We start from the raw sequence: 25,936 nt of genomic DNA, 5'->3' as shown, positions 1-25,936 counted from the left end.
TTATGTGCATGTGTATATTGCTGTATCTAGATCTAGCTGTAGTGCATTGTATTGTATATACAGGAACACAAACGTGCTTGTGTGTATTAATATCATTCATAACATTTTGCATGTGCCATCCACACAAACTAGAACACTGACATGAACAAACATTGTGTTTGTGTTCGTGGGATCTTCTGTGAAACATGATTGTGTCAGTGCTGGATTCCGTAGCTGGATTTAAAGAGAATTAATTTGAAATAATTACAAAACAGACCTGAAGAATTTACATAATCTGTCTTAGTAAATAAACACATGAAAGTGCTTATCTAGGATAAATCAAGGGACTATACATACATTTTTATTTTTTTAACAGAATGAAAGTGCCCTTGTGAAAGAAAAGGAGCTGTCAATCGAGCTTGCAAACATCAGGGATGAAGTTGGTAAGTAGACATCAGAAACTAACAATGTGAAAAATGTCCTCTCTCACATGTAACAAAAGCAGTTATTCCTTGTTACATGGTACAAGGAAACGTGAATAGCTGTAATGGAATATCTTCCTAAATCCAGTGGTGAATTTTTGTGGCCTTGAAGGGAACAATAATTTTATTTCTTTGTTGTTGTGGAGAAAGGTTCATAATCATGCACACTGGGAGCTAATCATGCCTCATCTTTACTATTCACAGATGGTGATCTATAAATTGTATCCTCTGTTCTTCAGCATCTGTATATAACACCCAGCTCAGAAAGCCTTCAGATGTGGCAGTAAACTGTTAGCAAAGAATTAATTGCCTTGCTTGTGTGAGTTTACATGTACAGGTTGGACCTCTATAGTCCAGCACCTGGCTGCTATCAATCCAGAGAATTTGCCAAACCACGAGAGGTCAATATTGTTTGGCAGCATTACCAGCACTTTTACTGCTAACTGGACTCTTAGAAGACATTCAGGTGTAAATTAGAGCTAAATAACAGCACAGAACACTGAGAGCCTGTAAACACGGGTGGCTGTAAACAAACTTTATGGGTCTGTGGCAGGCCCCTCCCTCCTACCCTCTTAAGTCCAAGGCCCCGGGGCCCAAGTCCACAATGCAGTTTATAGCTGGCCCTTTAAGCAAGGCAAAAGCCCTCCGGCCTGAGTCCACAACACAGTCACAACACAGTTTGTAGCTGGCCCTTTAAGCAAGGCCAAGGCCCTCCGGCCTGAGTTCATAATGTAGTTCAGGGTTGTAGCGGGGACACACCCCAGGTGACATGATCACTTTTATCTCTGTTTTCATCTCTGCTGTATATTCCCCTTCCCCTCTGAAAGGAATGGCTCCAGTGATGAACTTACCATGGCATCTTATGTGTGGTAAGGTCAGCAGGGGCTGCTTTCCCGTCGACTCCAACTGCTCTTCTCATCCTACTGGAGTACTAGCATTTGATTTATTGCATCTAAACAGACACAATAAATCGATGGCCAGTGGCTCAATTACTGCAGTGTCAATCCCCAGCATAGTGGAGACAACCCTTGCGAATGCATGGATATCCAGCACTATAGATAATACTGAGGGATTTGTGTTATTGTAACGCTGGCAGACCTCTGTCGTCTGACCAGAATCAAACCTGGGACCTCTGGAGCTTAGTGCATGACCCTCATGAGCTAAAATCCAGCTGGCTATTAGCTAAAGGCTTGTCTACACTGTGGAGAAGATCAACCCTCTGGAGGTCAATCTTCTAGCATTTGATTTAGCAGATCTAGTGTAGACCTCCAAATTGAATGCTGAGGGCAGCCACCTCAGTGTCCTGTACTCCTCGTTCTGTGAGGAGTAAGGGAAGCCAACAGGAGCGTGTGCTCCCACTGGCCTCCCACAGTGTAGACACTGCAGAGGCTCGACTTAACGTAAGCCAAAACCAGCTACACGTTTTGTGTAGCTGGATGGCATACCTTATGCCAACCTGCCTGGTCTAGTGTAGACTAGGCCTAAAGCTATAGAGCAGACTCATTAATCTCTCTCTGTAAGGGTATGTCACACAGCAACGTTATTTCGAAATAACTTTCCTAGCATCTACACAGCCAAACCGCTATTTCAAAATTACATTGAAATAGCAGAGCGCTTATTTCGAATTTGGTAAACCTCATTCCATGAGAAATAACGCCAAATTCGAAATAGCTATTTCAAAATAAGTGCTGTGTAGACACTTATTTTGAAATAGGGGGCCTCCAGCCTCAACCAAGAACACTTCTCTCCCTCCTCTCTTCCCAGAGCCCTTAAAGGGGTTGACTCTGGCCACAGTGCCTGTGCCAGCTCCAAGCCTGCCAGCCCAGAGCCAGCAGTCACTGCCCCTGACCCAGTGGCCCCAAAACATGAGCCAGCAAGCCACTGGCAGCCAGCCCTCCACCGCTCACCAGGAGCAGTCTGCCAGCTCCCAGGAGCCTACCAGTGCCTGGTCCAGGGTGGAGATGCCCCCAACGTCCATGATCTCCGCACTAGATGGGGGAACATGGCCATCTATGGCAGGCAAGCTGCCAGCCTGGCCACCAAAGGCCACATGCGAACCCAGGAGCAGGTGTGCATGAAAATCAAGTTGGTCTGTTGAGATCCACAACCCTGAGCTTCCTCTCCCCGTTCTTCCCCCTTTTTTCCCCCTTCCAGCTCACTCCTCTCAGGTTTCCCCCTCCCCTCTCCCACCCTCTCTTCTCCCCTCTCCTGCCTTCTTTCCCCAGTCTCACCAGAGTTTCATTCCCCCCTCCAGTTTTGTTAAATAAAGACAGTTTGTGTTTATGAAAAAACGTGTATATTATTTCATATGAGGAAGGGAGGCTGGGGCGGGGGGAAGTGGAAGAATGTGAGGGAAAAATGAGGCACAAGCCCCCTGTGGGGCAGACCAGGGAGGCTTTTAGTGCTCCTCAGGGTGGAAGCTCTCCCACAGGGCCTCCTGGATACTGACAGCCCCCTGATGGACCTCCTGGATGGCAGCCTGCAGAATATGCAGCCAGGCTCGCAGCAACGCATCCACGAGAAGCATCAGAGTGCCCAGGGGCAGCTCTGGCTCCATTTTGCAGAGTGCTCTGATGTCCTGAGTGAGGGCAACCAGAGCACGCAGAGACAAAATGCTTTGCTGTCCCTCAGCGAGGTTTGCAAGCAAGCTGGGAAACCTGAGAACTGGTTGTCCGGGGGGGGGGGTCCCTTTAAGCACAGGCCTCAGATAGCCTCAGGCAGCACCCACACAAAGTAAATCCTGACCTGATGCCCTGCTGGACCTGGTTCCAGCTGGCCTTAAATGCGATTCAGCGTCCACTCAGTGTGGACTCGCTATTTTGAAATAGCCAAACGCTATTTCAAAATGCATTTTGTGTGTAGATGCGTTATTTCAAAATAACTTATTTTGAATTAACTATTTCGAAATAAGATATTTCGAAATAATGCTGTAGTGTAGACATACCCTAAGTGGTCTCAGTGCCACTAGATGGGACAGCACACCATACCCAGAAGATGCGTGGGTTACATATTTTATAAAATCAAGATTTGCCCATTCGTTATAATAGAAATCCTAGTGCTCTTAATACATTATATGCAGTCAGTGCCAGAATTAAAAGCTGGTGTTCATAAATGTTAAACGTATTCACTTTTCAGTTGGGAAGCCACTGAAGCTGAAAAAAGGCCTTATCTTGGAAGGTATCGAATATCCTTAGTTCTCCTTCAGATCAATGGAAGATGAGGCCATTCCACACTCTGTTGGATCTGATTTTAAAATTATCAAAATAATCCAGTGGTTTACAACAACTACAGTATTATAGTGAGGGGGACATGTAAATATCTAGATATTTAGTTAAATAGGAAATATTCATATCCTGAAGTAAAACCCTGATCATCCAAAAACCCATGGGTGTTTAAAAGCATTTGTACATACTACTGCTATATATGTCTATGGGACAAATTGTGCAGTCCTTATTTCACAAAAGTCCCATCAAAAGCTGAGGAAGTCTACTCTGAATAAGGCCTGAAGGATTTGTCTGTTTATCTACAATGTCCAGTCAGAAAAAAGTTAAGAAAAAGAGAGTCCATATATAATATAAAGATGTGTTAATCATAATCTCTGAACAGTGCCTGTAAACCCAACCTGCTGATCACAAAGAGATAAACTGAGAGAAACAAGATGAGTGAGGTAATATCTTATACTGGATCGACTTCTTCTGGTGAGAGAGGCACGCTTTCGAGCTACACAGAGCTCTTCTCCAGCTCTGGGAAAGGTATTTAGAAGTCACTGCTACACACAAGGTGAAACAGATAGTTTAGTTTAAGTAGCTAATGCATGTTTCAAGGGACCATTCAAAGGGCTACAGTTAGCATCTCTGCCATCATAGGACAAAAAATTGTGGGGGGTTTGTGGGTTGTAGATTGTTGTAATAAATCCAGGGTCTGTTTTTTAAAACCAGGATTTTTAGTGTTTAGCAAAGTTGTGAATTTAAGCTCTTTGGCTCTTCTTTGGAAGGTGTTATGCAGGTTTCTTTTGAGAATGAGGATTGAGAGGTCAGCTAGAGAGTAATCGCTTTGTAAAAATGTTTGTTCAGAGATAATATGATGTTTTTGTTGTTTATCATTTTCCTGTGTGAGTTCAGGCGAGAGCGTAGTGATGGGTTTCACCCATATACTTGTTATTGGGACATTGAATTCACTGGATGAGTTACACTGCATGTTATGGCAGACATATGCTGGACCCATGGATGTTGAAAGGTGTGTTGTGAGAGGGGGTGTTAATCATCAAAACAGTGAGGATATATTCACAGGCTTTGCATCTGTTGTTCTGTCAGAAGCGGGTGCTGCTTTGAGGTGGTGTGCTTTGGTCAGTGGAGAGCTTGCTTCTGATGATGCATTTGGAGAGGTTGAGGGCATTATTTTAAGGCCGAAAGAGGAGGGTTGGGAAAGGCTTCTTTCAGGATGTGATTCCCATCAAGTATGGGTGGCAGTTATTTAATGGCAGCTTGTATGGGTTCCAGTGTGATGTTGTAGGTGACAACAAGGGTGGGAAACTGTTGGAGATTGGGGTATTTTTTCATATAGGATCAGGGTCTCTCAGGGTGTTTTTGTCTCTCAAATACTCTATTTCCCAATCAACACAGTTACAATAATCCTGCAACCAGATCAACTTTGTGAGAAGTTACACTGGCACCAGCACACCGTCTAGCAATCCCCTTGAATATAAATGCTGAATATAAAAATATGTATGGCCAACCAAGCTTGACCCGTGCTCGGTTTAGTCTCATGTGAGAGGTGTGGGAGTGACATTCTCTTGGTGACATTTAGCTTTTCCTTGCATTGTGACCCGAGCCTGAAATACATTTTGATAGTCTGTGGCACACAGTTGTCCACAGGTCACTCGCAAAGGGAAATACCATCAACGTGGTGCTAGGAAAGCTGTGGTAGTGATGTCAATGATTGTGATTTAACTTGGAGTGGGCTGTCATCCTAGTAAATGTCATTTTATATCAAAGTCCCCTCTGGGTGGGAACACACAAATGAAATAGCCATGGGGAGGAGGGAGAATCCAACCTGATACCCTCTTGATGGGATGTAGACTTTACTTTGTTGCCATGTTAGTGACTGTTGCTGTTTCCAGGAGCTGCTAAGTTTAAGTTTTGCACTCGTTTTGGCACATGAGGACTTGCTGTTTGTTAGCTAGTAAACAAGCTTTCATCCTCTCATTGTCCTTGTGCCATTGCACCATGTGCACTGGGCTTTGTGCATTCTGCGGAAGCATTGTTCTATAAATGAAGCACACGGATGTTTCCAAAAGTGGGGGCTAGGCCATTCATTGTGCAAAATTGACTATTAAATATGGATTAACAGACCAATCCATAAAGCAGGCCATTCTGGCCATAAATCATTGATTGTTGATGTTTTCATTTCATTAATTATATGTAGGGCCCCATTGTGAGTTTGATGCCATGGCCATGCTGTGCCAGGGCCCCAGGACTACTTTTAAGCTAGAATTCTTCCAGGAAACTCCCAGAGAGCACGTGCTGCAGCTGCTCCACCATCCCTTGTGTGGATGCCAAGTGGGTGCTTCCCTCCCTGCCCAGAAAGCTCTAGTAACCAGTGCAAAGGAGATAAAAGATTATGTCCCCAAACTACCCTCTGATCGTGGGTGCTGAGAGCCTCCATGGGCCCCTGAAGAAGGTGGGGGGCAGCTCTGCACACGCAGAAGGGGTGGGGCCTTGAGTGGAAGGGGCAGGGCAGGAAGCCACCCAGAGTTCCCTATGCTGCCCTTCCTCCCACCCCCGGCTTTTAGAGCCACTCAGACCATGTGGCGCAGTATTCCAGCAGCAATTTAAAGGGCCTAGGGCTTCAGCTGCTGTCGCTGCCACAGTAGCAGCGATAGTGGGCCCCTCTGAATTGCTGGACCCCAGGGCAATTGCCCCCTTTGCCCTCCCCCATTGGTGAGCCTGCCTCTGCTCTATCTCTCAAGGTTAATTAGCTCCTGTAGGGCAGAAAAAGAGAGCAGTCACTGTGTTCTCTAATGGGCTTGTGTTCAGACAGTAGGGATGGTGTCTGGAGTCTGCTGAGAGAGACAGGGAAGGGAAGGTGAGGACTATTTGTGTCCTCTGCAGTTTTCTCTTCGTCACATGCCCCAAGCCCTACCAAATCACCATACAGATGGCCCTTTTTAAACAATGCATCAGTTCACTCTCAGGTGAACTTCAAATACTGCTAGCCCATTATTTCCACTGCATGTTAATGAAGAATCTGTTTTCATTGTCTGGAAATGATGTGCCTTGGCCAAGATGTGACAACAAGGAAAATGCAGAAGTATGAGACCATAGGAAGGTGTGACGGGGTAGACTAGGCCTGAAGCCCCCTGCTGGAGGCTGGTGAACTTGCCACACCCCACCCCAGGGAAAAGAGCAGAAGACAGGTCCTCCAGGCGAGCTAGAGTGGCTGCTGGTATAAAGAAGCTGCTGGGCCAGGGCCTAGCGGCTCCTCACTGGAGCTCAACACAGTCAGACCCAGGGACTGGCTGAGAAGACAATGGCACTTAGACAGCTGCAAGCGTGAGCTGGATTTCAGACCTGGCTGAAGCCCAGGTCCAGTGGCTGTAGACCAGCCATGGGAAGCTATGGCAAATTGCAGAGCCGTGGACAGGGTGCTGTGAGAACTTGACCTCAGAGTCCTGAGTGAGAAGGCTGGATGGAGCAGCTTCTTTGGGAAGTGGCGCAGTGAGCGAGGTAGCAGTGGACAGCAGGGACACTTAGCGGGCAACTGCTACTTATAGGGTCCCAGAGCCGGGACCCAGAGGAGTGGGTGGGCCTGGGTCCCCTCCCAACAACTACAAAAAAGGGGGCAAGAAGAAGCCTGGTACCAGGTGACTGACCAGAAAGGCCATCTGGGATACCTCTGCTCCCAGAGCCAGCTAGAGTGGAGGAGCTCGTGGACACATGCCCTTGGCCACAAAGGGGCACTCGTGAGTGCGTGAGTCCCTGTACAGAAGGATTATAAATGCATTCGATATGTATCGTATTTAAAAGGAGTTTTGATCTGATAATGCTTAAGCATAGATCCAGAAAGATCAAATTGCATGAGTATTGTCTCTGATCTATTGCTCCTAATGCACACAATGATCCAACAATATTTTGAAGTTATGGCTGTGGATCTTCTAAAGGGCAGAAAGGAATTCCTAATTGAAATTCTCATCTTACCTGTTGTAATCTGTCCATCTGTCTAACCTAATCTGCCATAGTGAAGATCTGAGATTGCAGGCATTTATTTCATATTGCTACTGGATGTGTGCTGCAGTTTCTTTATGTTAATAAAGCAGAAGCTCAGTATCACAATTTCAGTGACTCACCATCGGATAGCAAGATCCATTATTAGCAAAATTAGTGGGCTTCCTATCCAGACCTCTGCAATGGCTTTGTGTTTGAGGAATTTTGCTTCCTTTTTATTGTGTTGGCTTATGGCTTGTGTTTTAGCGTTACTGTTTTCTAGTTCAAAAAGTGCCATTTCGTTGCCTAGTCCTGTGTGTTGTGCAGTCTCATTAAAGAGGTTGCTGAAAGATAGGTTTCATTATAGTTCCAATATGAAGCTTGAGTAGGTTTCAATTATAATGAATACAGAGATTGAAGCTTGAGCTCATTGTACTTTGGCTCTTTGATGGTTTTACACAGCAGTGAAAGCTAATGCCAAAGTTAGCTCTGTATAGTCACACAACCAAAAAAGAGCATTTAAAATTATAACACAAAACCACAAGAGAAAAGGAACTTCATCTAATGTCCATACCAATTGTTGATATTCTGCATCAAGGCATGTAATAGGACTTCATACTTTGTGTATGGTGATCTTGCAGAATTATTGGCTTTTCCTTCTCCTGGTAGGGTGCAGAAGACATGAGAAGGACAAACTCCTTTTCAGTTCTCTCAAAACTATCACATGGAGGGAAACATGTCAGGAGTAACAGCACCAACCTGCTCCCCTCAGTCTTGTGAAGCCTCATCATGCAAAAACCCATCGTCAGGGCCTTGGAGTTTGATAGGGGCATGGCTGAGTGAAGGTAGTGGCACTGTGGGATCAACAGCTGGACACAGCACCATTCCTCCAGGAAACCTGTTGGCAAATTCTTCTGGAGTGACGCTGAGATCGCTAACTTCCACAGGTTCCATTCTATGCTGTCAGCCCCTCAAAAGGGTTCCAGGGCTTACGTACAGGTGGCAGGCATGGCAGCCTGGCTCCTGATCAGCCATGGTGCCTGGAAGAGGAGAATCTGATGGAGGAGCTCAGAGGGATTCTAACAGGGTTCAACTTGCTGCCATGTTGCCTAATGCTGGTCACTGTGAGAATTAGCTCTCTTGGCCAGTGTCTCAGCCATTGTCTCTCTTTGGTCCCACATCACTCTCGGGGCTACAGCATCTTCTTCCGGCAGTGCCCTCTATTTCAGTCTCTTTCACACCCACTTCCAGGGATATCAACAGTCCTCAGTCTCACCTGCCACTGTGGCCAACTGCAGCCCCAAAGTCTAGCCTCTTTGCCTCCAGGGCAAGCCACAGTCTGTACAGTCAGTGTGGTGTAAGGAGGATATGGGGACCCAGGCCTGCCCACTATCATGGGTCCTAGCTCAGGGACCCTCTGGCAGGAGCCCTGTCCTGCCCATTTTCCCTCTGCCTTAGCTGCCTGTGTTCCCTGGGCCATTTCCCCATGATCCCTGCATCTTCCTGGCCCCTGTATCAAGGCCTACAGCCTGGCAGGTGTCAGGCTGGAGCCTCTCTCCTGCTCCCCTGAGCCTCCCTAGCACCACTCTGTCCAAGTTGCTTCTTCTAGGGAATGAGTCCTTCTCTTTCACCAGCCAGGATCCAACTGCCCTCTGCTCTGCTGAGTAGCTGATTATAACAGGGCCACTCCAGCAAGCCACCCTTTTATTGGCTTCTTACAAGCTTCCCACTGATTGGCTGGAGCTTTGCACAGACTCCCTCCAGCCTGCTTTAATATCTTCCAGCCATAGACAGGCAGCTGCCCCACTAAAGGGATAGATCACCTGTGTAGCTGCTTCAAGATCCTTGAATCTTAGAATATCAGTGCATTTGGGCCCTACTAAAGTTAGTAGAAAGTTTCCTAAGGGTGTCGCTGGGAACTGAATTACATCTCCAGACCTCCCTGCAATTTCTATGCCACCAGAAAGACTAGGCCTCAGGAATTTGAGAAGTACAGACATATATCTGGGTCACTTTCCCCTTCCCATGGTTTTTCTGCAGGAAGGAATGAGGAGAGGTTGTGGAATCCTCAACATTGCACGTTTTTAAGAGCAAATTAGAGACAAACTTGTTGGGGATGGTCTAGGTTTACTTTGTGCCTCCTTGCAAGGGGCTGGATTGATGACTTTTTGAGGTCCAGTGCAGCCCTACATTTCTATGACTCTATGAATGATGAGGGCATTTCTAGAATATATAAAATAAACAGGATAGGATCTTTAATATTGGACTGAATACATTGAAAACAGGCTTTCTCTTAAGCTTACCAGTATTTTCTGCTTCCAGATGGACTGGCAATCCCACACAAAAGCCTTTTATCCTGATGCTTCAGTACTTATGCTTATGGGCCCAGCCAGACCAAGAGCTGCAGAGGTGCATGGAAAAGCCGGGGCAGGGAGATTCAAATCAGGTTAACTGAAATTTTTCAAACCTCAAACATGGTTTGGTTGGGGAGTTAGGCAAAGATCCTGGTCAGGTCTTACTTTATCCAATCTCCAAATTATGCTGTGTTCGAGTTATCAAAGTTTATCGAGTTTTAAAGTCCCTCTGTAAAAATAAAAAATATCTGCCACCATTGCTGTAACTAAGATGACATCTATCCTGCATACCACTTGTGCTGTCATGTCGGGTGTGGGTAGCTATACACGTCAGAGAAAAGAAGGATGTGTCCACACGCAAGGGAAAGGCTCTGGCAGAGGGAGGCAGCAGGGAATGGCTTGGCAGGGAGGAAAGGCTCCGACATCTCCCTGTCATAGGGAAAGGCTCCAGCAGCGTAGGCAGGGAGGCACAGTGTGGGCGAGTAGAGAGCCATGTAGTGTATGTATCCAGGTACACACTCATGAAGTTCAGGAATGTGTTTGCTCACCTAAGCCATGCCTCACAATCTACAGTGCTATTTATATCTGTGCTACGCATGCTGAAAGTCATGCACCATGTAGATGTTCCTTATTTGACAAACTAGTTCTACCGTGGCAGCTTCTACATAAAGAATGAGCTCAGGCTGATGTCATAGCAAAGAGGAGAAAAGAGCATGAATAATGATAAAAGTAGGAACCACTGGCTTCAGCAAATAAGCTGAGTAAATATGACATGGCAATTATAGAGCAAGCATGTTTATAAAATGATATGAGCCTGCTTTACAGAGAGCTACAGCAACATCCGCCATTGGATTTCCAGAACACAGCCTACTCAGGGAGCCTACTTAGCATACTCAGGGAGTTGGTAGGTAAGATCCCATAGGAAGCCCAAATCTCGGGGGGGAGGGGACACAACAGCTCAATAGAGTTGACAGTTTTTCAAAGAGACATTATTATGGGCCTATGGGTAAATTAACCCACTGTGTCGGAAGAATGGTAAGAGACCACCCTGGCTTAATCAGGAAATCTTCAGTGATCTAAAAATAAAAGGAGAGTCCTACAAAAAGTGGAAAATAGATCAAATTACAAAGCATGACTATAAACAAATAACACAGGGTATGTCTACACTACCCCGCTAGTTCGAACTAGCGGGGGTAATGTAGTCATCCGCACTTGCAAATGAAGCCCGGGATTTGAATTTCCCGGACTTCATTTGCATGAAGCCGGCCGGTGCCATGTTTAAATGCCGGCTAGTTCGGACTCCGTGCCGCGTGGCACAGAGTCCGAACTAGCCGGCATTTAAACATGGCACCGGCCGGCTTCATGCAAATTAGGAAGCCTAATCCGAACTAGCTAGTCCGTGCCACGTGTAGCCGTGCGGCACAGAGTCCGAACTAGCCGGCATTTAAACATGGCACCGGCCGGCTTCATGCAAATGAAGCCCGGGAAATTCAAATCCCGGGCTTCATTTGCAAGTGCGGATGACTACATTACCCCCGCTCGTTAGAACTAGCGGGGTAGTGTAGACATACCCACAAGTATGTAGGGGCAAAATCAGAAAAGCACAAAATGAGCTCAAACTAGCTAGAGACATAAAGGGTAACAAGAAAACATTCTACAAATATATTAACAGAAAGAGGAAGACCAAGGCTGGGGCAGGGTGTGTGGAGGGGTGGAGTAATAACAGAAAAATGTGGAAATGGCAAAGGTGCTTACTGACTTTTTTGTTTCGATTTCCACCAAGAAGGTTGGTAGTGATTGGACATTTTACACAGTGAATGCCAGTGGAAATGAGGTAGGATTAGAAGCTAAAACAGGAAAAGAGCAAGCATTGAAATGAATTGCCTATGGAAATGGAAGAATCTCCATCAGTGGAAATATTTAAGAGCAGGTTAGACAAACACCTGTCAGGGATAGTCTAGTTCAGGACTACTCAACATTTGTTTGCGGTTTGGGTTTATGCGTCGCTCAGCACTTGGCCCACATGTGGGATCCTTTGAACATGGCCTCCACTGGGAATATACTCCACAACGGCAAGGCATCTCCCAGACAGGTTGAGCACTGAAAGACACAAGCAGATGGGCTGGCTGGAACAGACGGGTACAGGATGTTGATGTTTCTAGACCCCAGGGAGGAGGTGCCGGGAGCTCCGGAGCATTGTGGGAAGTGCTGGCTACTTAGCCTTGGGAGCAGAGCCTCAGAGGTGCTGATTGGCTCACACTGGCCACGTTTGGGTCCAGCACCACGGCTTAAGGCTTAATCTTTGTATTCATGCCTGTCAGTGTGAAAGAAGCTATTTGCATATATTTGCATATATATTTGCATGTATATGCAACTTCCCTTAAGTTGCAGCCCTCAGCATGTGCTGTGAGTATCATTGTGGGCCCCCGGGGCTTCCAATGTTGAATAGACGGGTCTAGATAATGCTTATTCCTGCCATGAATGCAGGGGACCGGACTTGATAACCTCTCATGATCCCTTTCAGACTCATGATTCTATGATTCTAAATTATGCCATTATTCTTGTCAGCAATCTTGAGATTTCAAATGGGGAGGTAATCTAAAATGGGAAGGCAGGATAGGTGACTAATTGGTACAACTAGTTTTATCAGAAGCTGCTGCTTCTTTCAAACAAGCTATGCCTATGGCAGATGATCTCCGACAGAAAAATGATTTACTACAGTACAAAACACATTGGTTTCCTTCACTCATTTTTTTTCGTAACTTTACACTTCCTGCTCATTTCAGGCTTCCCCTACTTGAGAGTAGGGATGTCAACGAGTAACTGATTATGTTTACCGGGTAATAGATAACCAGCACCTGGGAGCAGCCCTCTGTGCATGGTGCAGAGGGCTGCTCCAGTCCCACCAGGGTCCCCAGCGTGCAGGGCCAGGAGGGAGCCCGTAGCCCCCCAGCCACATAAGGCCAGAAAGGAGGCAGGCGGCAACCCCGGCAGCCCCGCTGCCACACAGAGCCAGGAAGGAGGAAGGCAAAAGAGCCAGCAGCACCCTTGCCACATGGGGCCGGGAGCCAGTCGGCAGAGCCGGCAACCTCCTTGCTATGTGGGACGAGGAGCTGGCAGAACCACTCTTTAATGCTACATCTACACAGCTTCCCTCTTTCACAAAAGCCTATGCAAATGAAGTGTGGATTAGCATATTGTTATGCTTCATTTGCATAATTAATTAGGAGCCCTTTTTGCACAAAAAATGAAAAAATGAGGAAGAACAGCTCTTGTGCAAGAGGGGGTTTTTGCACAAAAAGGTGCTGTGTAGATAACAAAAACCTCTTGTGCAAAAAAGGCTCCTAATTAATTATGCAAATGAAGTGTGGCAATATGCTAATTTGTGTCTCATTTGCATAGGCTTTTGTGGTAGAGGGAAGCTGAGTAGATGTAGCCTTGATGTTTAATATTCACAACACAACTTAACACTCTTAACTTAATGATTAACCAGTTAACTGATTAGAAGGGATTTTACATCCCTACTTGAGAGATCTCAAAAAATTTATCAAGCTTGCTCTTTCAGTGACTTCTCAGCTTGAATCCAAACTAGATTTAGAAGCTGATTGGGATGACTTTCTGATAGTGCAGATGGATGAAGATGACAAAGAATGATCCACACCACTGGTGTACTTAGAGCTTTGGAACAATACCTCTATGCTTCTACAGGCAAATTCAGCCCTGGTCTAAGCAAATTAAAGTTTGTTGATTTCACTGGCACTTGTGTTGGAGTTCTACCCAGTTATACCAGTTCTGATGTGGCCCATCAGCTCAGAGGAATAATAATAATGATGGAACATGAGAGTATAAATCCCACCATGGTTTGTTGCCTAATTGTTGCTCTTTCATTTATATTCTCTAGGTCCATGGAACATACGAGCCAGTTAATACGAAAATAACTTTAAAAAGTGGGCATTTATTTCTTCAAGGTCTTCTTCTTTGTATGTGATTTGTTGCTGAATCAGGTCTGTGCTGTTTAGTTTCTTTCCAGGCTCCAGTTTTTCATGTAGATAGAATAATTTGTAACTGTGTTTCAACAGAGAGCAATAGCAATCCACTTCTATTAATTATTATTAGACAAAGCATAAAAAACAGAATCCGAAAACAGAAACACAGATGATGGCACTGGAAAGCTAGAGTAACACCTATGACGTCAATGGAGTTGCCTTCCCTAAGGCTCCGCAGAATGCCTTGTTAAATCTGTATTGTGAGCTGAAGTGTCTGTGTGTGTGTGTGTGTGTGTGTGTGTGTAAATCATTTCTGTATCTACTGCAACTTTATCGTTTCTTGTTTAATACAGATAGCATTGTGGTGGTGACCTTCTGTGCTAATGCAGTACAAATGCAGACCAACAGGATGGTCCTGGCCTCACAGAGAAAAAAATGTGAGGTCTCAGTCCTTACCAATTGGGCTTTCTTCTCTCCACAGCCCTCAACACATCAAGATGTGAGAAATTACAAAAAGAGAAGGAGGAACTGGAGAGAAGGTTTGAGGAGGAGGTGAGGCAGCTTCATTGGCAACAGCAAGAAGAGCTGCATGCCCTTGAGGCAAGGTTGCAGTTGCAGTACAGTGGCAAAATGGACCTCTTGCAAGAGGAACACAGACTTCAACTTGCGAGGATCAAGTGTGAGCACCAGGAACAGGTCAGCCTTAATTTATTCCTGTTAGTGGGACAGAGCAATGCAATTACAATGCAGGTGGCTGGTCAGCTAAATGCTGGGACCTTCTCCAGTGAGAAGACACTGGTAACAAACTGATAACTATCAGAAGACCCAGGTTTCTTATCCTTTCTAGTCTAAAGAAAAATACATGCTTCTGACTGTGCTATGCCTTTCATTCACACACCCTGAAGTGCTTTGCAAATAACTCACTTGTGTGGTACCAATTGTAAACATTGGGGCACATCCACCACTCACATTCACAATGAGCAGTACTTTATTCCCATTGATTTGAATGAATCTGCATGTGAAGTAAGATATGACTCACCAAAAATAAAGAGACCAAAATCTTGCCCATTGATATTTCAAATGCCATATAAAGTGGGGCAAAGAGCAATGAAGTGACTTCCCCATCAGCACATGTGTTGTCAGTGATACAGAATAAAATCCCAGTTTCCTAACTTCTTTGGTTCTACCATTAGCCACTATTGCCTCTAACTGAGCACATAACTTTGACCATGAGCTGCAAATATTTCTCCTGCTTTTGTTTCCTATGTAGATGAGATTACTTAGCATATATTATTTTAGCCTTATTTTTAATAAGTTAACTCAATATCCAATTAAACTCACCATGGGTACGTCTCCACTGAATCCCTAGTTCGGACTAGGGATGCAAATGGAGATGACCGAAGTAGTTAATGAAGCGGGGATTTAAATATCCCGCCCTTCATTAACATGATCTCACCGGTGCACTAGTTCAAATCACAGCTGATTCGAACCAGGAGGTGCACGCCGGGACGCATTAGTTCAGACTAAAGTCCTTAGTCCGAACTAACGTTACTCCTCATTTTTACCTAACCCTAACCCTAACTCTCATTTTTTTCATTTTTGCATAAGGATCTTGTGCAAAAAGGGGTTTTTGCGCAAAACGGACACATCCACACTGCTTGTCTTCACGCAAAAATCTCTTGCACAAAACAGATTGGAAGAGATTATGCAAAAGAAGCACGAGAAAATGCTAATGAGCGCTTCATTTGCATTGCCTCTGCCTCAAAAAAGTGTAGTGTAGACATAGACTGAATGATCTTGGGGAAGTCACCTAACTTTTCTGGCTCTGATCCTTGTATCTTGTGTAGTCATTTGCAATTATGTGAGGGGGATATAAAGCTGACTTGGCCCAATGGTAAATGACTAACGATAATGGTGCAAGATATGGAGACTGTGACCCAATGTCTCTGAGCTCACCTATCTGGAATGAGTGTAGGATATTGTTCACCTTCTGTACCTAGTGTATTGTAAACCAGATTGAGATCCTGGGAAGCAAGTACAAAGTGGGGAGATTATTTTATTTTGATCAAATGGTTCCTTATGGAGGTTCAGAGTGTTGGTCTGGAAGAGCTGGGGTGCTGCCCCACATTATGTTGCTATCTGTTGTCCTGTCATCCGAATTGAAGACAGAGAAGGAAAGTGGTGGAAAACATGCATCGAGGACTCACAGCCAGAGGGGCTGCTCGAGTTGATAGGATTAGAACTGGTCAGGAAACAGTCTTCCTGTCCAGGAAAAACTGTCAAGGTTTCAGAAATCGTGTTGAAATTGAGACCTTCCAAAAGTAGGGAGACAGTAAGAGAGGCATCCTAAAATAGCCAGTAGCCCTGTGGCTAGGGCACTCCCTTGCAACATGGGCCAGATAGAAGACCCCATTCTCAATCCTGACTAGCTCTAGCCAGAATAACTGAATAGCCACAAGCTCTCAAGTGTAGCTTAACACTGAGAAGGGAGTTGCTGGCAAAATGAAGCTTTTTTTTCTCTGGCTGTATCTACACTGCACCCCTTTTCCGGAAAAGGGATGCAGATTAGACACTTCAGAATTGCAAATCCCCCGCGGCATTTGCATTTACATGGCTGCCGCTTTTTTCCGGCTTGGGGTTTTTGACTGAGAAGCGCCAGTCTAGACGCAATTTTCCGGAGAATAAGCCCTTTTCCAGGCTTGAAAGTAGGAATAAGGGATCCTCCGGGAAAGGACTTATTCTCCGGAAAATTGCGTCTAGACTGGCGCTTTTCTCCGGCAAAAACCCTGAGCCGGAAAAAAGCGGCAGCCATGTAAATGCAAATGCCGCGGGGGATATATAAATCCCCCGTGGATTTGCAATTCTGAAGTGTCTAATCTGCATCCCTTTTCCGGAAAAGGGGTGCAGTGTAGACACAGCCCCAAGGAATATACATAGAATACCCGTCTTCCTGCATTTCTGCCTGAAGGTGTTTGCTCTCATGTTTATTTTTTCACATGGTTGATGAACTGATTATCTCTCATGGCAGATGCTAGTTAAGGTCTTTATTAACGATAGTTTCCTTCAGTCTGCTATGTAAGGTTTGTTTCCTTTGTGGTGGATGGGAGTGTTCTTGCTGGGTTTTAGCCATGAATCTCTAAATCCTTTTGTAGTTATTGATCTTTAATCCTTCCCAATTGTCCCTGTTTTACCCAATATGTCTGTCTGAGCATTGATTTCCTGGTGTGTGATAGGAACTGCTGTGAAAGGCAATTGTGAACGTGTGGAGTAAATATGCCAAAGGGTCTTTGTGCTTTAAGCTGCAGAATTTCCTTATCTTCTCTCTTAATCGTTTCCCATCTTTATTTAACCATACCTCTTGTTGGTTTTTACCTTTTTATGTTGTCATTGTTGGGTAAAGATGTCTTGTTGTGAGATCTAGGAACTATCAGACATTACTGATTGCTCAGGAGCTCTTAGTTGAGGCTTTCAATTGATGAGGATTTAAGCTTTGGGTTTTGTTCTGGCTTTGTTTGGGTTTTGTTCATTTTCTTTGGAGTGCTGTGTTTCTATTTATTTTTTGGGCAGCTCTGATTGATATTGGGCAGAATGGTGCTTTGCTCTTACTCTGGTTGTATAATAAAATGACTCAAGTAAGACAGTCTGTTATGGTTGGCTCCAACTCATAGACTCATAGGCTACGTCTACACTGGCCCCTTTTCCGAAAGGGGCATGCTAATTTTCAATTTCAGAATAGAGAAATCCGCGGGGGATTTAAATATCCCCCGCGGGATTTAAATAAAGATGTCCGCCGCTTTTTTCCGGCTTGGGGAAAAGCCGGAAAAAAGCGTCTAGACTGGCCCGATCCTCCGGAATAAAGCCCTATTCCGGAGGATCTCTTATTCCTACTTTGAAGGGCTTTATTCCGGAGGATCGGGCCAGTCTAGATGCTTTTTTCCGGCTTTTCCCCAAGCCGGAAAAAAGCGGCGGACATCTTTATTTAAATCCCGCAGGGGATATTTAAATCCCCCGCAGATTTCCCTATTCTGAAGTTGAAAATTAGCATGCCCCTTTTGGAAAAGGGGCCAGTGTAGACGTAGCCATCGACTTTAAGGTCAGAAGGGACCATTATGATCATCTAGTCTGACCCCCTGCACAGTGCAGGCCACAGAATCTCACCCACCCCTCTCAGAATAATCCTCTCACCTATGTCTCAGATATTGAAGCCTTCAAATACTTTGAAGGCCCCAAGATGCAGAGAATCCTCCAGCTGTGATCTGTGCCCCATGCTACAGAGGAAGGCAAAAAACCTCCAGGGTCTCTGCCAATCTACCCTGGAGGAAAATTCCTTCCCGACTCCAAATATGGCAATCAGCTAAACCCTGAGCATGTGGGCAAGACTCACCAGCCAGACACCCAGAAAGTTCTCTATAGTAACTCCATTGACCTATTTCCCACTGATAATGAATGGTCAATTAGTTACCAAGATCATGTTCTCAAACCATCCCCTTATCATAGAACTGGAAGAGACATCAGAAGGCATCAAGTCCAGCCCCCTGCTCTAGGCAGGACCAATCCCATCTAAATCAACCCGGCCAGGGCTTTGTCAAGACGGGACTTAAACACCTCTAGGGATGGAGACTCCACTACTTCCCTAGGTAACCCATTCCAGTGCTTCACCACCCTCCTAGTGAAATAGTTTTTCCTAATATCCAACCTGGACCTCTCCCACCATAACTTGAGACCATTGCTCCTTGTTCTGCCCTCTGTCACCACTGAGAACAGCCTCTCTCCATCCTCTTTGGAACCTCCCTTCAGGAAGTTGAAGGCTGCTATCATATCCTCCCTCACTCTTCGCTTCTCCAGACTAAACAGACCCAACTCCCTCAGCCTCTCCTCATAAGTCATGCGCTCCAGCCCCCTAATTTTGGTTGCCCTCCGCTGGACCCTCTCCAATGCGTCCTCATCCTTTTTGTAGTGGGGGGCCCAGAACTGGACACAATACTCCAGATGTGGCCTCACCAATGCCGAATAAAGGGGAATAATGACATCTCTGGATCTGCTGGCAGTGCTCCTCTTAATGCAACCTAATATGCCATTAGCCTTCTTAGCTACAAGGGCACACTGTTAACTCATATCCAGCTTCTCATCCACTGTAATCCCCAGGTCCTTTTCTGCAGAACTGCTATTTAGCCATTCAATCCCCAGCCTGTAACAATGCTTGGGATTCTTCCATCCCAAGTGCAGAACTCTACACTTGTCCTTGTTGAACCTCATCAGATTTCTTGTGGCCCAATCCTCCAATTTGTCTAAGTCATTCTGGACCCTATCTCTGCCCTTAAGCGTATCTACCTCTCCCCCCAGCTTAGTGTCATCCACAAACTAGCTGAGGGTGCAATCCATCCCCTCATCCAGATCATTAATAAAGATGTTGAACAAAACCGGTCCTAGAACCGATCCTTGGGGCACTCTACTAGAAACCGACCGCCATCCTGACATCGAGCCATTGATCACTACTCGCTGGGCCCGGCCTTCTAGACATCTTTCTATCCATTGCCAGCTAAAGCAACAGAAGTAAATCCTCCTGTCTTTTTGCCTGACACTCCTCTTTACTCCCTACTCTGGATCTTTGTCCTCCCACAATCAGTAAAAATCCTTTCACTCCCTTGCATGTGTCATTGGTCAGGAGAGGATACAGGGATGGGGGGAGGTAGCCTGAAGGAGCTGTGCTGCCTAAGTGGAAGTTGAGACCCCCTTGGTAACCATGAGGTCCATCTTTGCTATCCTCATTCATCTTAGGGATCCGTTGTGTTTGTAGGCTCCAGCCCCTACCCTCTCCTCCACTCCCAAATCTTCCCACAAGAGGGAACAATCATCTAGGAAGCACTGGAATGTCAAACTACTGGTGGGTTTTGCTGGTATTTTAGAAGAACTGGTCAGAACATGCTCCACAAAATATATATTCATTGATTTACCATGTTTGTCCAGCTCGAACCATCTCATAGAGATGTTTTGATTTTGACTAAGGTTTTGCCTGAAAGCTTTATTGAGGACCATGGATCTCTGGTCACTTCTGAAGAGGGAGAGAGAGTGACTCCAATGCAGAACCTGAGCTTTTCAGTCTGAAAATGGATGTTTTGACACAAGCCCACAAATGAAAAGAAACTTTGAAACCTCAAAAGTTGTTGTGAAACAGAATTGTCACCCTCCAGCCTGCTCTAAATTTTGTCTGCCTGTGGGGTTTTTCCTGGGAATGTGACATCGGGGCCATTCCCACTGCAGGGGCAGGAACAGGGGCTGATCCTGTGTACATATAACGGCAAAAGCTATATGTGGGGGTAGCTTACCCCAGGTGGTTTGAATGCAGATAACATGGGTAAGAATAGTGTTGGAGACAGCTCAGCATGGATTTCAGAGTAGGCTAAAGAGCTGAGTACATAGTCAGAGTCTACATGGGGTATGTCTACACTACAGCGCTAATTAGAACTAACTTAATTCGAATTAGTTAATTCGAACTAAGCTAATTCGAACTAGTGCATCTAGACTACTGAGTGGACCACTGAGTGGACCCTGAACTGAGGTTAAGGATGGCCGGAAGCAGTGCCGGCAGGGCATCAGATTAGGACTTAGAGTGTGGAGCTGCTGCCTCAGGATAGCCGAGGGCTGTGCTTAAAAGGACCCGACCCCCACCCCGGACAGACAGTTCTCAGGGGTTCCCCGCTTGCAAAGCAGTCCTGTCTTGGAGTGCCCTGAGTGCCCACACTGGGCACATCACAGCACTCGGCCATCAGCCCAGCTGCACTTGCCGCAGGCTGCCATCTGAGGGGGACGGGGGTCAATCAAGGGGCTCGTACCCCATTCCTCCCTCACCTCCTTCCACTTACCCCTCCCTAACCCCCCTTCCTGATGTACAAAATAAAGGACACGTGTGTTCAAAAATAGAATCTCTCTTTATTGAACAAAACTGGGGGAGACTGGGAAAAGGAGGTGGGAGAGGGGAAGAGAGAGGGTGGGAGAGGGGAGGGCAACTAAAATGATCAGGGGTTTGGAACAGGTCCCATATGAAGAGAGGCTAAAGAGACTGGGACTTTTCAGCTTAGAAAAGAGGAGACTGAGGGGGGATATGATAGAGGTCTATAAAAGCATGAGTGGTGTGGAGAGGGTGCATAAAGAAAAGTTATTCGTTAGTTCCTATAATAGAAGGACTAGAGGACACCAAATTAAATGAATGGGTAGCAGGCTTCAAACTAATAACAGAAAGTTCTTCTTCACAAAGCAAAGAGTCAACCTGTGGAACTCCTTGCTGCAGGAAGCTGTGAAGGCTAGAACTAGAACAGAGTTTAAAGAGAAGTTAGATAAAGTCATGGAGGTTGAGTCCATGGAGTGCTATTAGCCAGGGGGTAGAAATGGTGTCCCTGGCCTCTGTTTGTGGTAGGCTGGAGATGGATGGCACGAAACAAATGGCTTGGTCATTGTCTTTGGTCCATCCCCTCCAGGGTCCCTAGTGTTGGCCGCTGTTGACAGACAGGCTACTGGGCTAGATGGACCTTTGGTCTGACCCAGTACGGCCATTCTAAGCCAGGGCTCAGGGCCGGGGATCTCAGTGGACCACCTTGATTTTCATGCACATCTGCTCCTGGGTTGCCAGGCTAGCAGCTATCCTGCCTTAGATGGCCACTTTCCTGTGCCTAGTGCAGAGGTCGTGGATGAGGTCCACGATCTCCGCACTAGACCAGGCGGGCGCCCGCCTCTTGCGGACCCGGGCAGGCTCCCGGGAGCCGCCAGCCTGGTCCCGGGAAGAGGCAGAGGGCTGGGTGGCAGCAGGTGGCTGGCTCGAGCCGTGCCAGGTGCAGGGTCTGCTGGCTGGGTGCTGGCAGGCTTGCACCTGGCACGGGCACCGTAGCCAGCCTATGCCCCTTTAAGGGCTCCAGGGCCGGGTGGGGGGCAGACGAGTTTCCCTGGTGGTGCCCAGAATGGCCACCAGGGAAAGCTGGGGAGGGCTAGCCTCCCACTAGTTCGAATTAAGTGGCTACACAGCCCATAATTCGAACTAGCTAATTCGAACTAGGTGTTAGTCCTCATAAAATGAGGTTTACCTAGTTCGAATTAAGCGCTCTGCTAGTTCGAATTAAGTTCGAACTAGCGGAGCACTAGTGTAGCGCCTATCAAAGTTAATTCGAACTAACGTCTGTTAGTTCAAATTAACTTTGTAGTGTAGACATACCCCTTCAGACTCATACTACTGACACTGAAGCCCCATGCTACGCTGTCTTCACTGCTGTTGTTACCTGTACTAGGTGGAACCAAGCTGGCTTGGGTAGGCTAGCCTGCATACAGTGTTTGCTAGCTAGACCTCTCCTTCCTGTTTCTCAACATGCTTTCATTTTCCCATAGCTGCCTCAGGGGGTGTTGACTCACAGCCTGATCCTGTTCAGCACGGAGCTCTCTCAGTTTAAAGTCTTGTACTGAACTTAAGCAACACGCAGTCCTTGTGCTCTGTATAGAGTGATTTGCATCTTGTGCTCGTGAAGGGCAGCAGCAGTAGGAAAGCCCATTGAAAATGTGTGACTGAATGCACCTCAGCACCCATGTATCTGATCTATACTATATATCCCCCAGGGCTGTATATTTCACATTACAATGTATTGTCTTATGTTGCATCATACAAAGGAGACAACTTTTATTTTCCTATCTACTTTATCATATAACCACTGTCTATTGTTGGAGACATGGGCAGCTCTGAGCTCTGAAGAAGGGCTCTCTAAGTGGGAAAGCTTGTGTCAGTGAAAGATATTACCTCGTCTCTCTTAGCATAGGGACATTAATGGCCTTTTCCATGTCATGGGTCAGAACAGTCGACCTCACCCCAAACAGATTCAGGTTGTGAATGGTAGCCACTATGAAAAAGATAATACTTTGCTCTTATCTCATTCAAGGGCTGCAGGGTCCCATACAAAAATACAAATTAGTCTTCAGAGCTGTTAGTCCAGCACTTTTCAAAAACATTCAGTGTGTGTATACAGAGCAACCATAGGTTGAAATAAGCTACACAATTTGAGTGATGCAAATTGCATAGCTTATTTCGAGTCAATTATGAAATAACCCACTATTCTGAAATGTCCCTTACTCCTTGTGAAATGAGGTTTACAGGGATGTTGGAAGAGCGAGCCCGTTATATTTTGAAATAACAGGCTTGCTGTTAACATGCGGGATAGCTGTTTCGGAATACCTCCGACATAGTGCTGCAGTGTAGACGGAGCCTAAGTTTAATCATGATTTTTTAAAAAAAAACAAAGTAAAGTTGTGTTCCAGGTTTTCAGACATTTTCCTAATGATCTTACCCATATATTGCACTCTCCAGCTCATTACACTTCTCCAGTTTGGGCCTCCTCTCAACCAAAATTCACTCATCAATAGATGAATTAATAAATTTCATGGAGGCTGGGTCCATCAGTGGCTGTTAGCCACAATGGTTAAGGATGCAACCCCATAGCCTGGGTGTCCCAAAGCCTCTCATAGTAAGAAGATACAATTGAACAACAAGGGATGAGTCACTCAGTGGTTGCCCTCTTCTGTTCACTCCCTCTGAAGAACAAGGCACTGTCCGCTGTCGGAAGAATGATCATCTGGACCCGGGTCTGGCCGCAGTGAGGCCATTCGTATGTTCTTAAGCCTTTTAACTCCTGAGTGAGGTAGTTATTAAGTGGAAAAATGAGGATACATAGAGATTAAGTGACTTAGTCAAAATTACAGAGCGATTCAAGGGTAGAACTAAGATTAGAACCCAGGAGACATGATTCCATGTGCTAAAAAATCTGTCTAATATGAAAAGTGGCCAAGGAGGCCTCACTGGAAGAATAAATAAAGGGATCCAGGAGGGGAGTGGGTATAGAGTCAGAAATGTAGGCTGGGCAAGTCCATGCAGAAAACTGAAAACTAGCTTTTTGTCTTTACTGAGAGGAAACCTGCCAGTGAAGCTGGCGGAGAAGGGAACTCCACCACTTGTGTCCTAGATCTTGAAACATTAGGGGGTTAGCACAGTCATTCCAATGAAGTATTGTTCATACAGAAAACCAGTAAGGCATGAATAAAGATTTAAGTAAGGGCAAGGTAAAGAATTCTGGCAACATTTCAGAGGTGGTCATAGACTGACATACCCCCAAACAGAACCTGCCTACTAGCAGAAGGGGTTGATGATCTTTATACTCCATAACCAGCTCACTGAGCTACCCAGCTGTCTTCTCACTCATACGTTATATCTCCTCTCAGCAACTAAATCCCACTTTGTTTTATGAATAATTCTTAAACATAGCACAGTCTCTTCTCATGTTATCATCATGACAAATTTGTATAATTTCAGATTCCAAACTTAAATGTATGTTTTTCATTCTAAATGTAAATCTTATCTAATTTAAATAGAAATTTGGCACTGGTGGCTGAGATATTTTGAATGATTAAATATAGTAAAACACTTATTTTTATCCACACTAGTTCTGCGCCTCTCTTCGTTTTGTAATCTAACATTAAGGGTAAATAAAACAGCTGTGTGCATGAAGCAGCTTCACAGTGAACAGCTGTTTCACTATAAAAAATACAATTGTTTGATACACCACATTACAGAACAACACAAGGGAACAGGTTTGATTAGGGAACACAATCACTATAACTCCCATAGCCCAGAAGAGCAAGTGATGTATAGTTCTTCATGTGTGGCAAGCAGAAAATTACTCTGAAGGAGGCTGGAGGACCCAGGAAATTGGAAACGGGATACAGATCTTTTCAGCATTAGGTCATTGAGTCAATAGTGACAAGGTCTCACTCCCATCTGATGGTTTTTCATTCGCCTGTTATGCTGTGACTTGATGGTCCTAGTCCATTTCCTCTAGGGCAGTTGTCCAAATCATTGAAAAGCACCATTGCAACTGATACTAAATGCCATCATTGGAGACTGAAGCCTAGTCTACACTAACCTTCCCCTGTGAATCTAATGTATGTCACTTCAGCGACCCAAATAGCATAGCTGAAGTCAATGTACTTACCGTGGCATCTTGCATGCAGTAAGGTTGACAGGGGCTGCTCTCTTGTCAACACTGGCTACTCTTCTTGTCCTGGTGGAGTACCAGCTTTTACAGGAGAGCGCTCGGAGATCAATTGATCACATCTAAGCAGACATGATAAATCGATAGCCGGGTGGATCGATATCTGCAGCATCAATTCCCAGCATAGAGAAGGCAAGCCCTATGGTCTGAACAACTGTGAAGACTAAACAAAAGAGATGGTTCCCACACTCCAGGTCAGAACAATTTGGAGAAGCTTGTCTTGTGCCAGTTTTTGGGAACACTAAGTGCACTCAAAATATAAAGTATGAGGGGAACCACCAATAAAAGAAATTGAAGTGATTCCAGAGACTTATGCAGTAGATCAGCATTGTCACAAGAAACGGTAGCAGTAGAGTCTTTGCAATAGTTAATTAGAATGAGAGAGTGATTATTTGTCACCAAACAAATATGGGTGAATATTCAAAAGGTTGTGGCTGTTTTTCTAGATTTGTTTAAACAGTACTGTGGGACACCAGCAGATGTATGATCCAGTCCCATCATATTTGATATGATGTGCCTCTCTGCTGCTGAGAATGAATCTCAGGTAAATTAAGAGGTCTTGATCCTATGTGATTTAGTCAGAAAAGAACTCCTATGGAGTTATATTGTATTCAAATATAATGAATACATTATTCTTTTGTATCATTATCATATACAAAATAAACCAATGTGCAATCCATCAATGGGATCTGAAAAATAAAGTGCACATTGTTGAACTACTTTTGTAATATATTAACCTCCGTGGCTATTCAGCCACTGGATTGGCTTAATACCACAGGCACATAATTGTCTTTGTATTCTCACTATTGGGTCTCTTGAACATAGCAAGAAACATTAGGGATCTGGCTATATCTT

General features: G+C 45.3%; 1 protein-coding gene across 2 annotated transcripts in view; it reads left to right on the top strand.

Annotated features, from left to right (window-relative positions):
• The window catches only part of MTUS2 (microtubule associated scaffold protein 2), a 458,817-nt gene that overhangs the window by 407,398 nt on the left and 25,483 nt on the right, over positions 1–25,936 (top strand). For both annotated transcript variants that reach the window (XM_075919209.1, XM_075919208.1), the window contains exons 8-9: positions 356–422; positions 14,485–14,699. In XM_075919209.1, the coding sequence (XP_075775324.1) occupies positions 356–422; positions 14,485–14,699 (282 nt within the window). The remainder of the gene's footprint in view (positions 1–355; positions 423–14,484; positions 14,700–25,936) is intronic.

This window comes from Pelodiscus sinensis, chromosome 1 (assembly GCF_049634645.1).
Source record: "Pelodiscus sinensis isolate JC-2024 chromosome 1, ASM4963464v1, whole genome shotgun sequence".
Classification (NCBI taxonomy): domain Eukaryota; kingdom Metazoa; phylum Chordata; order Testudines; family Trionychidae; genus Pelodiscus; species Pelodiscus sinensis.
This window is presented reverse-complemented; position numbering and strand designations above follow the sequence as displayed.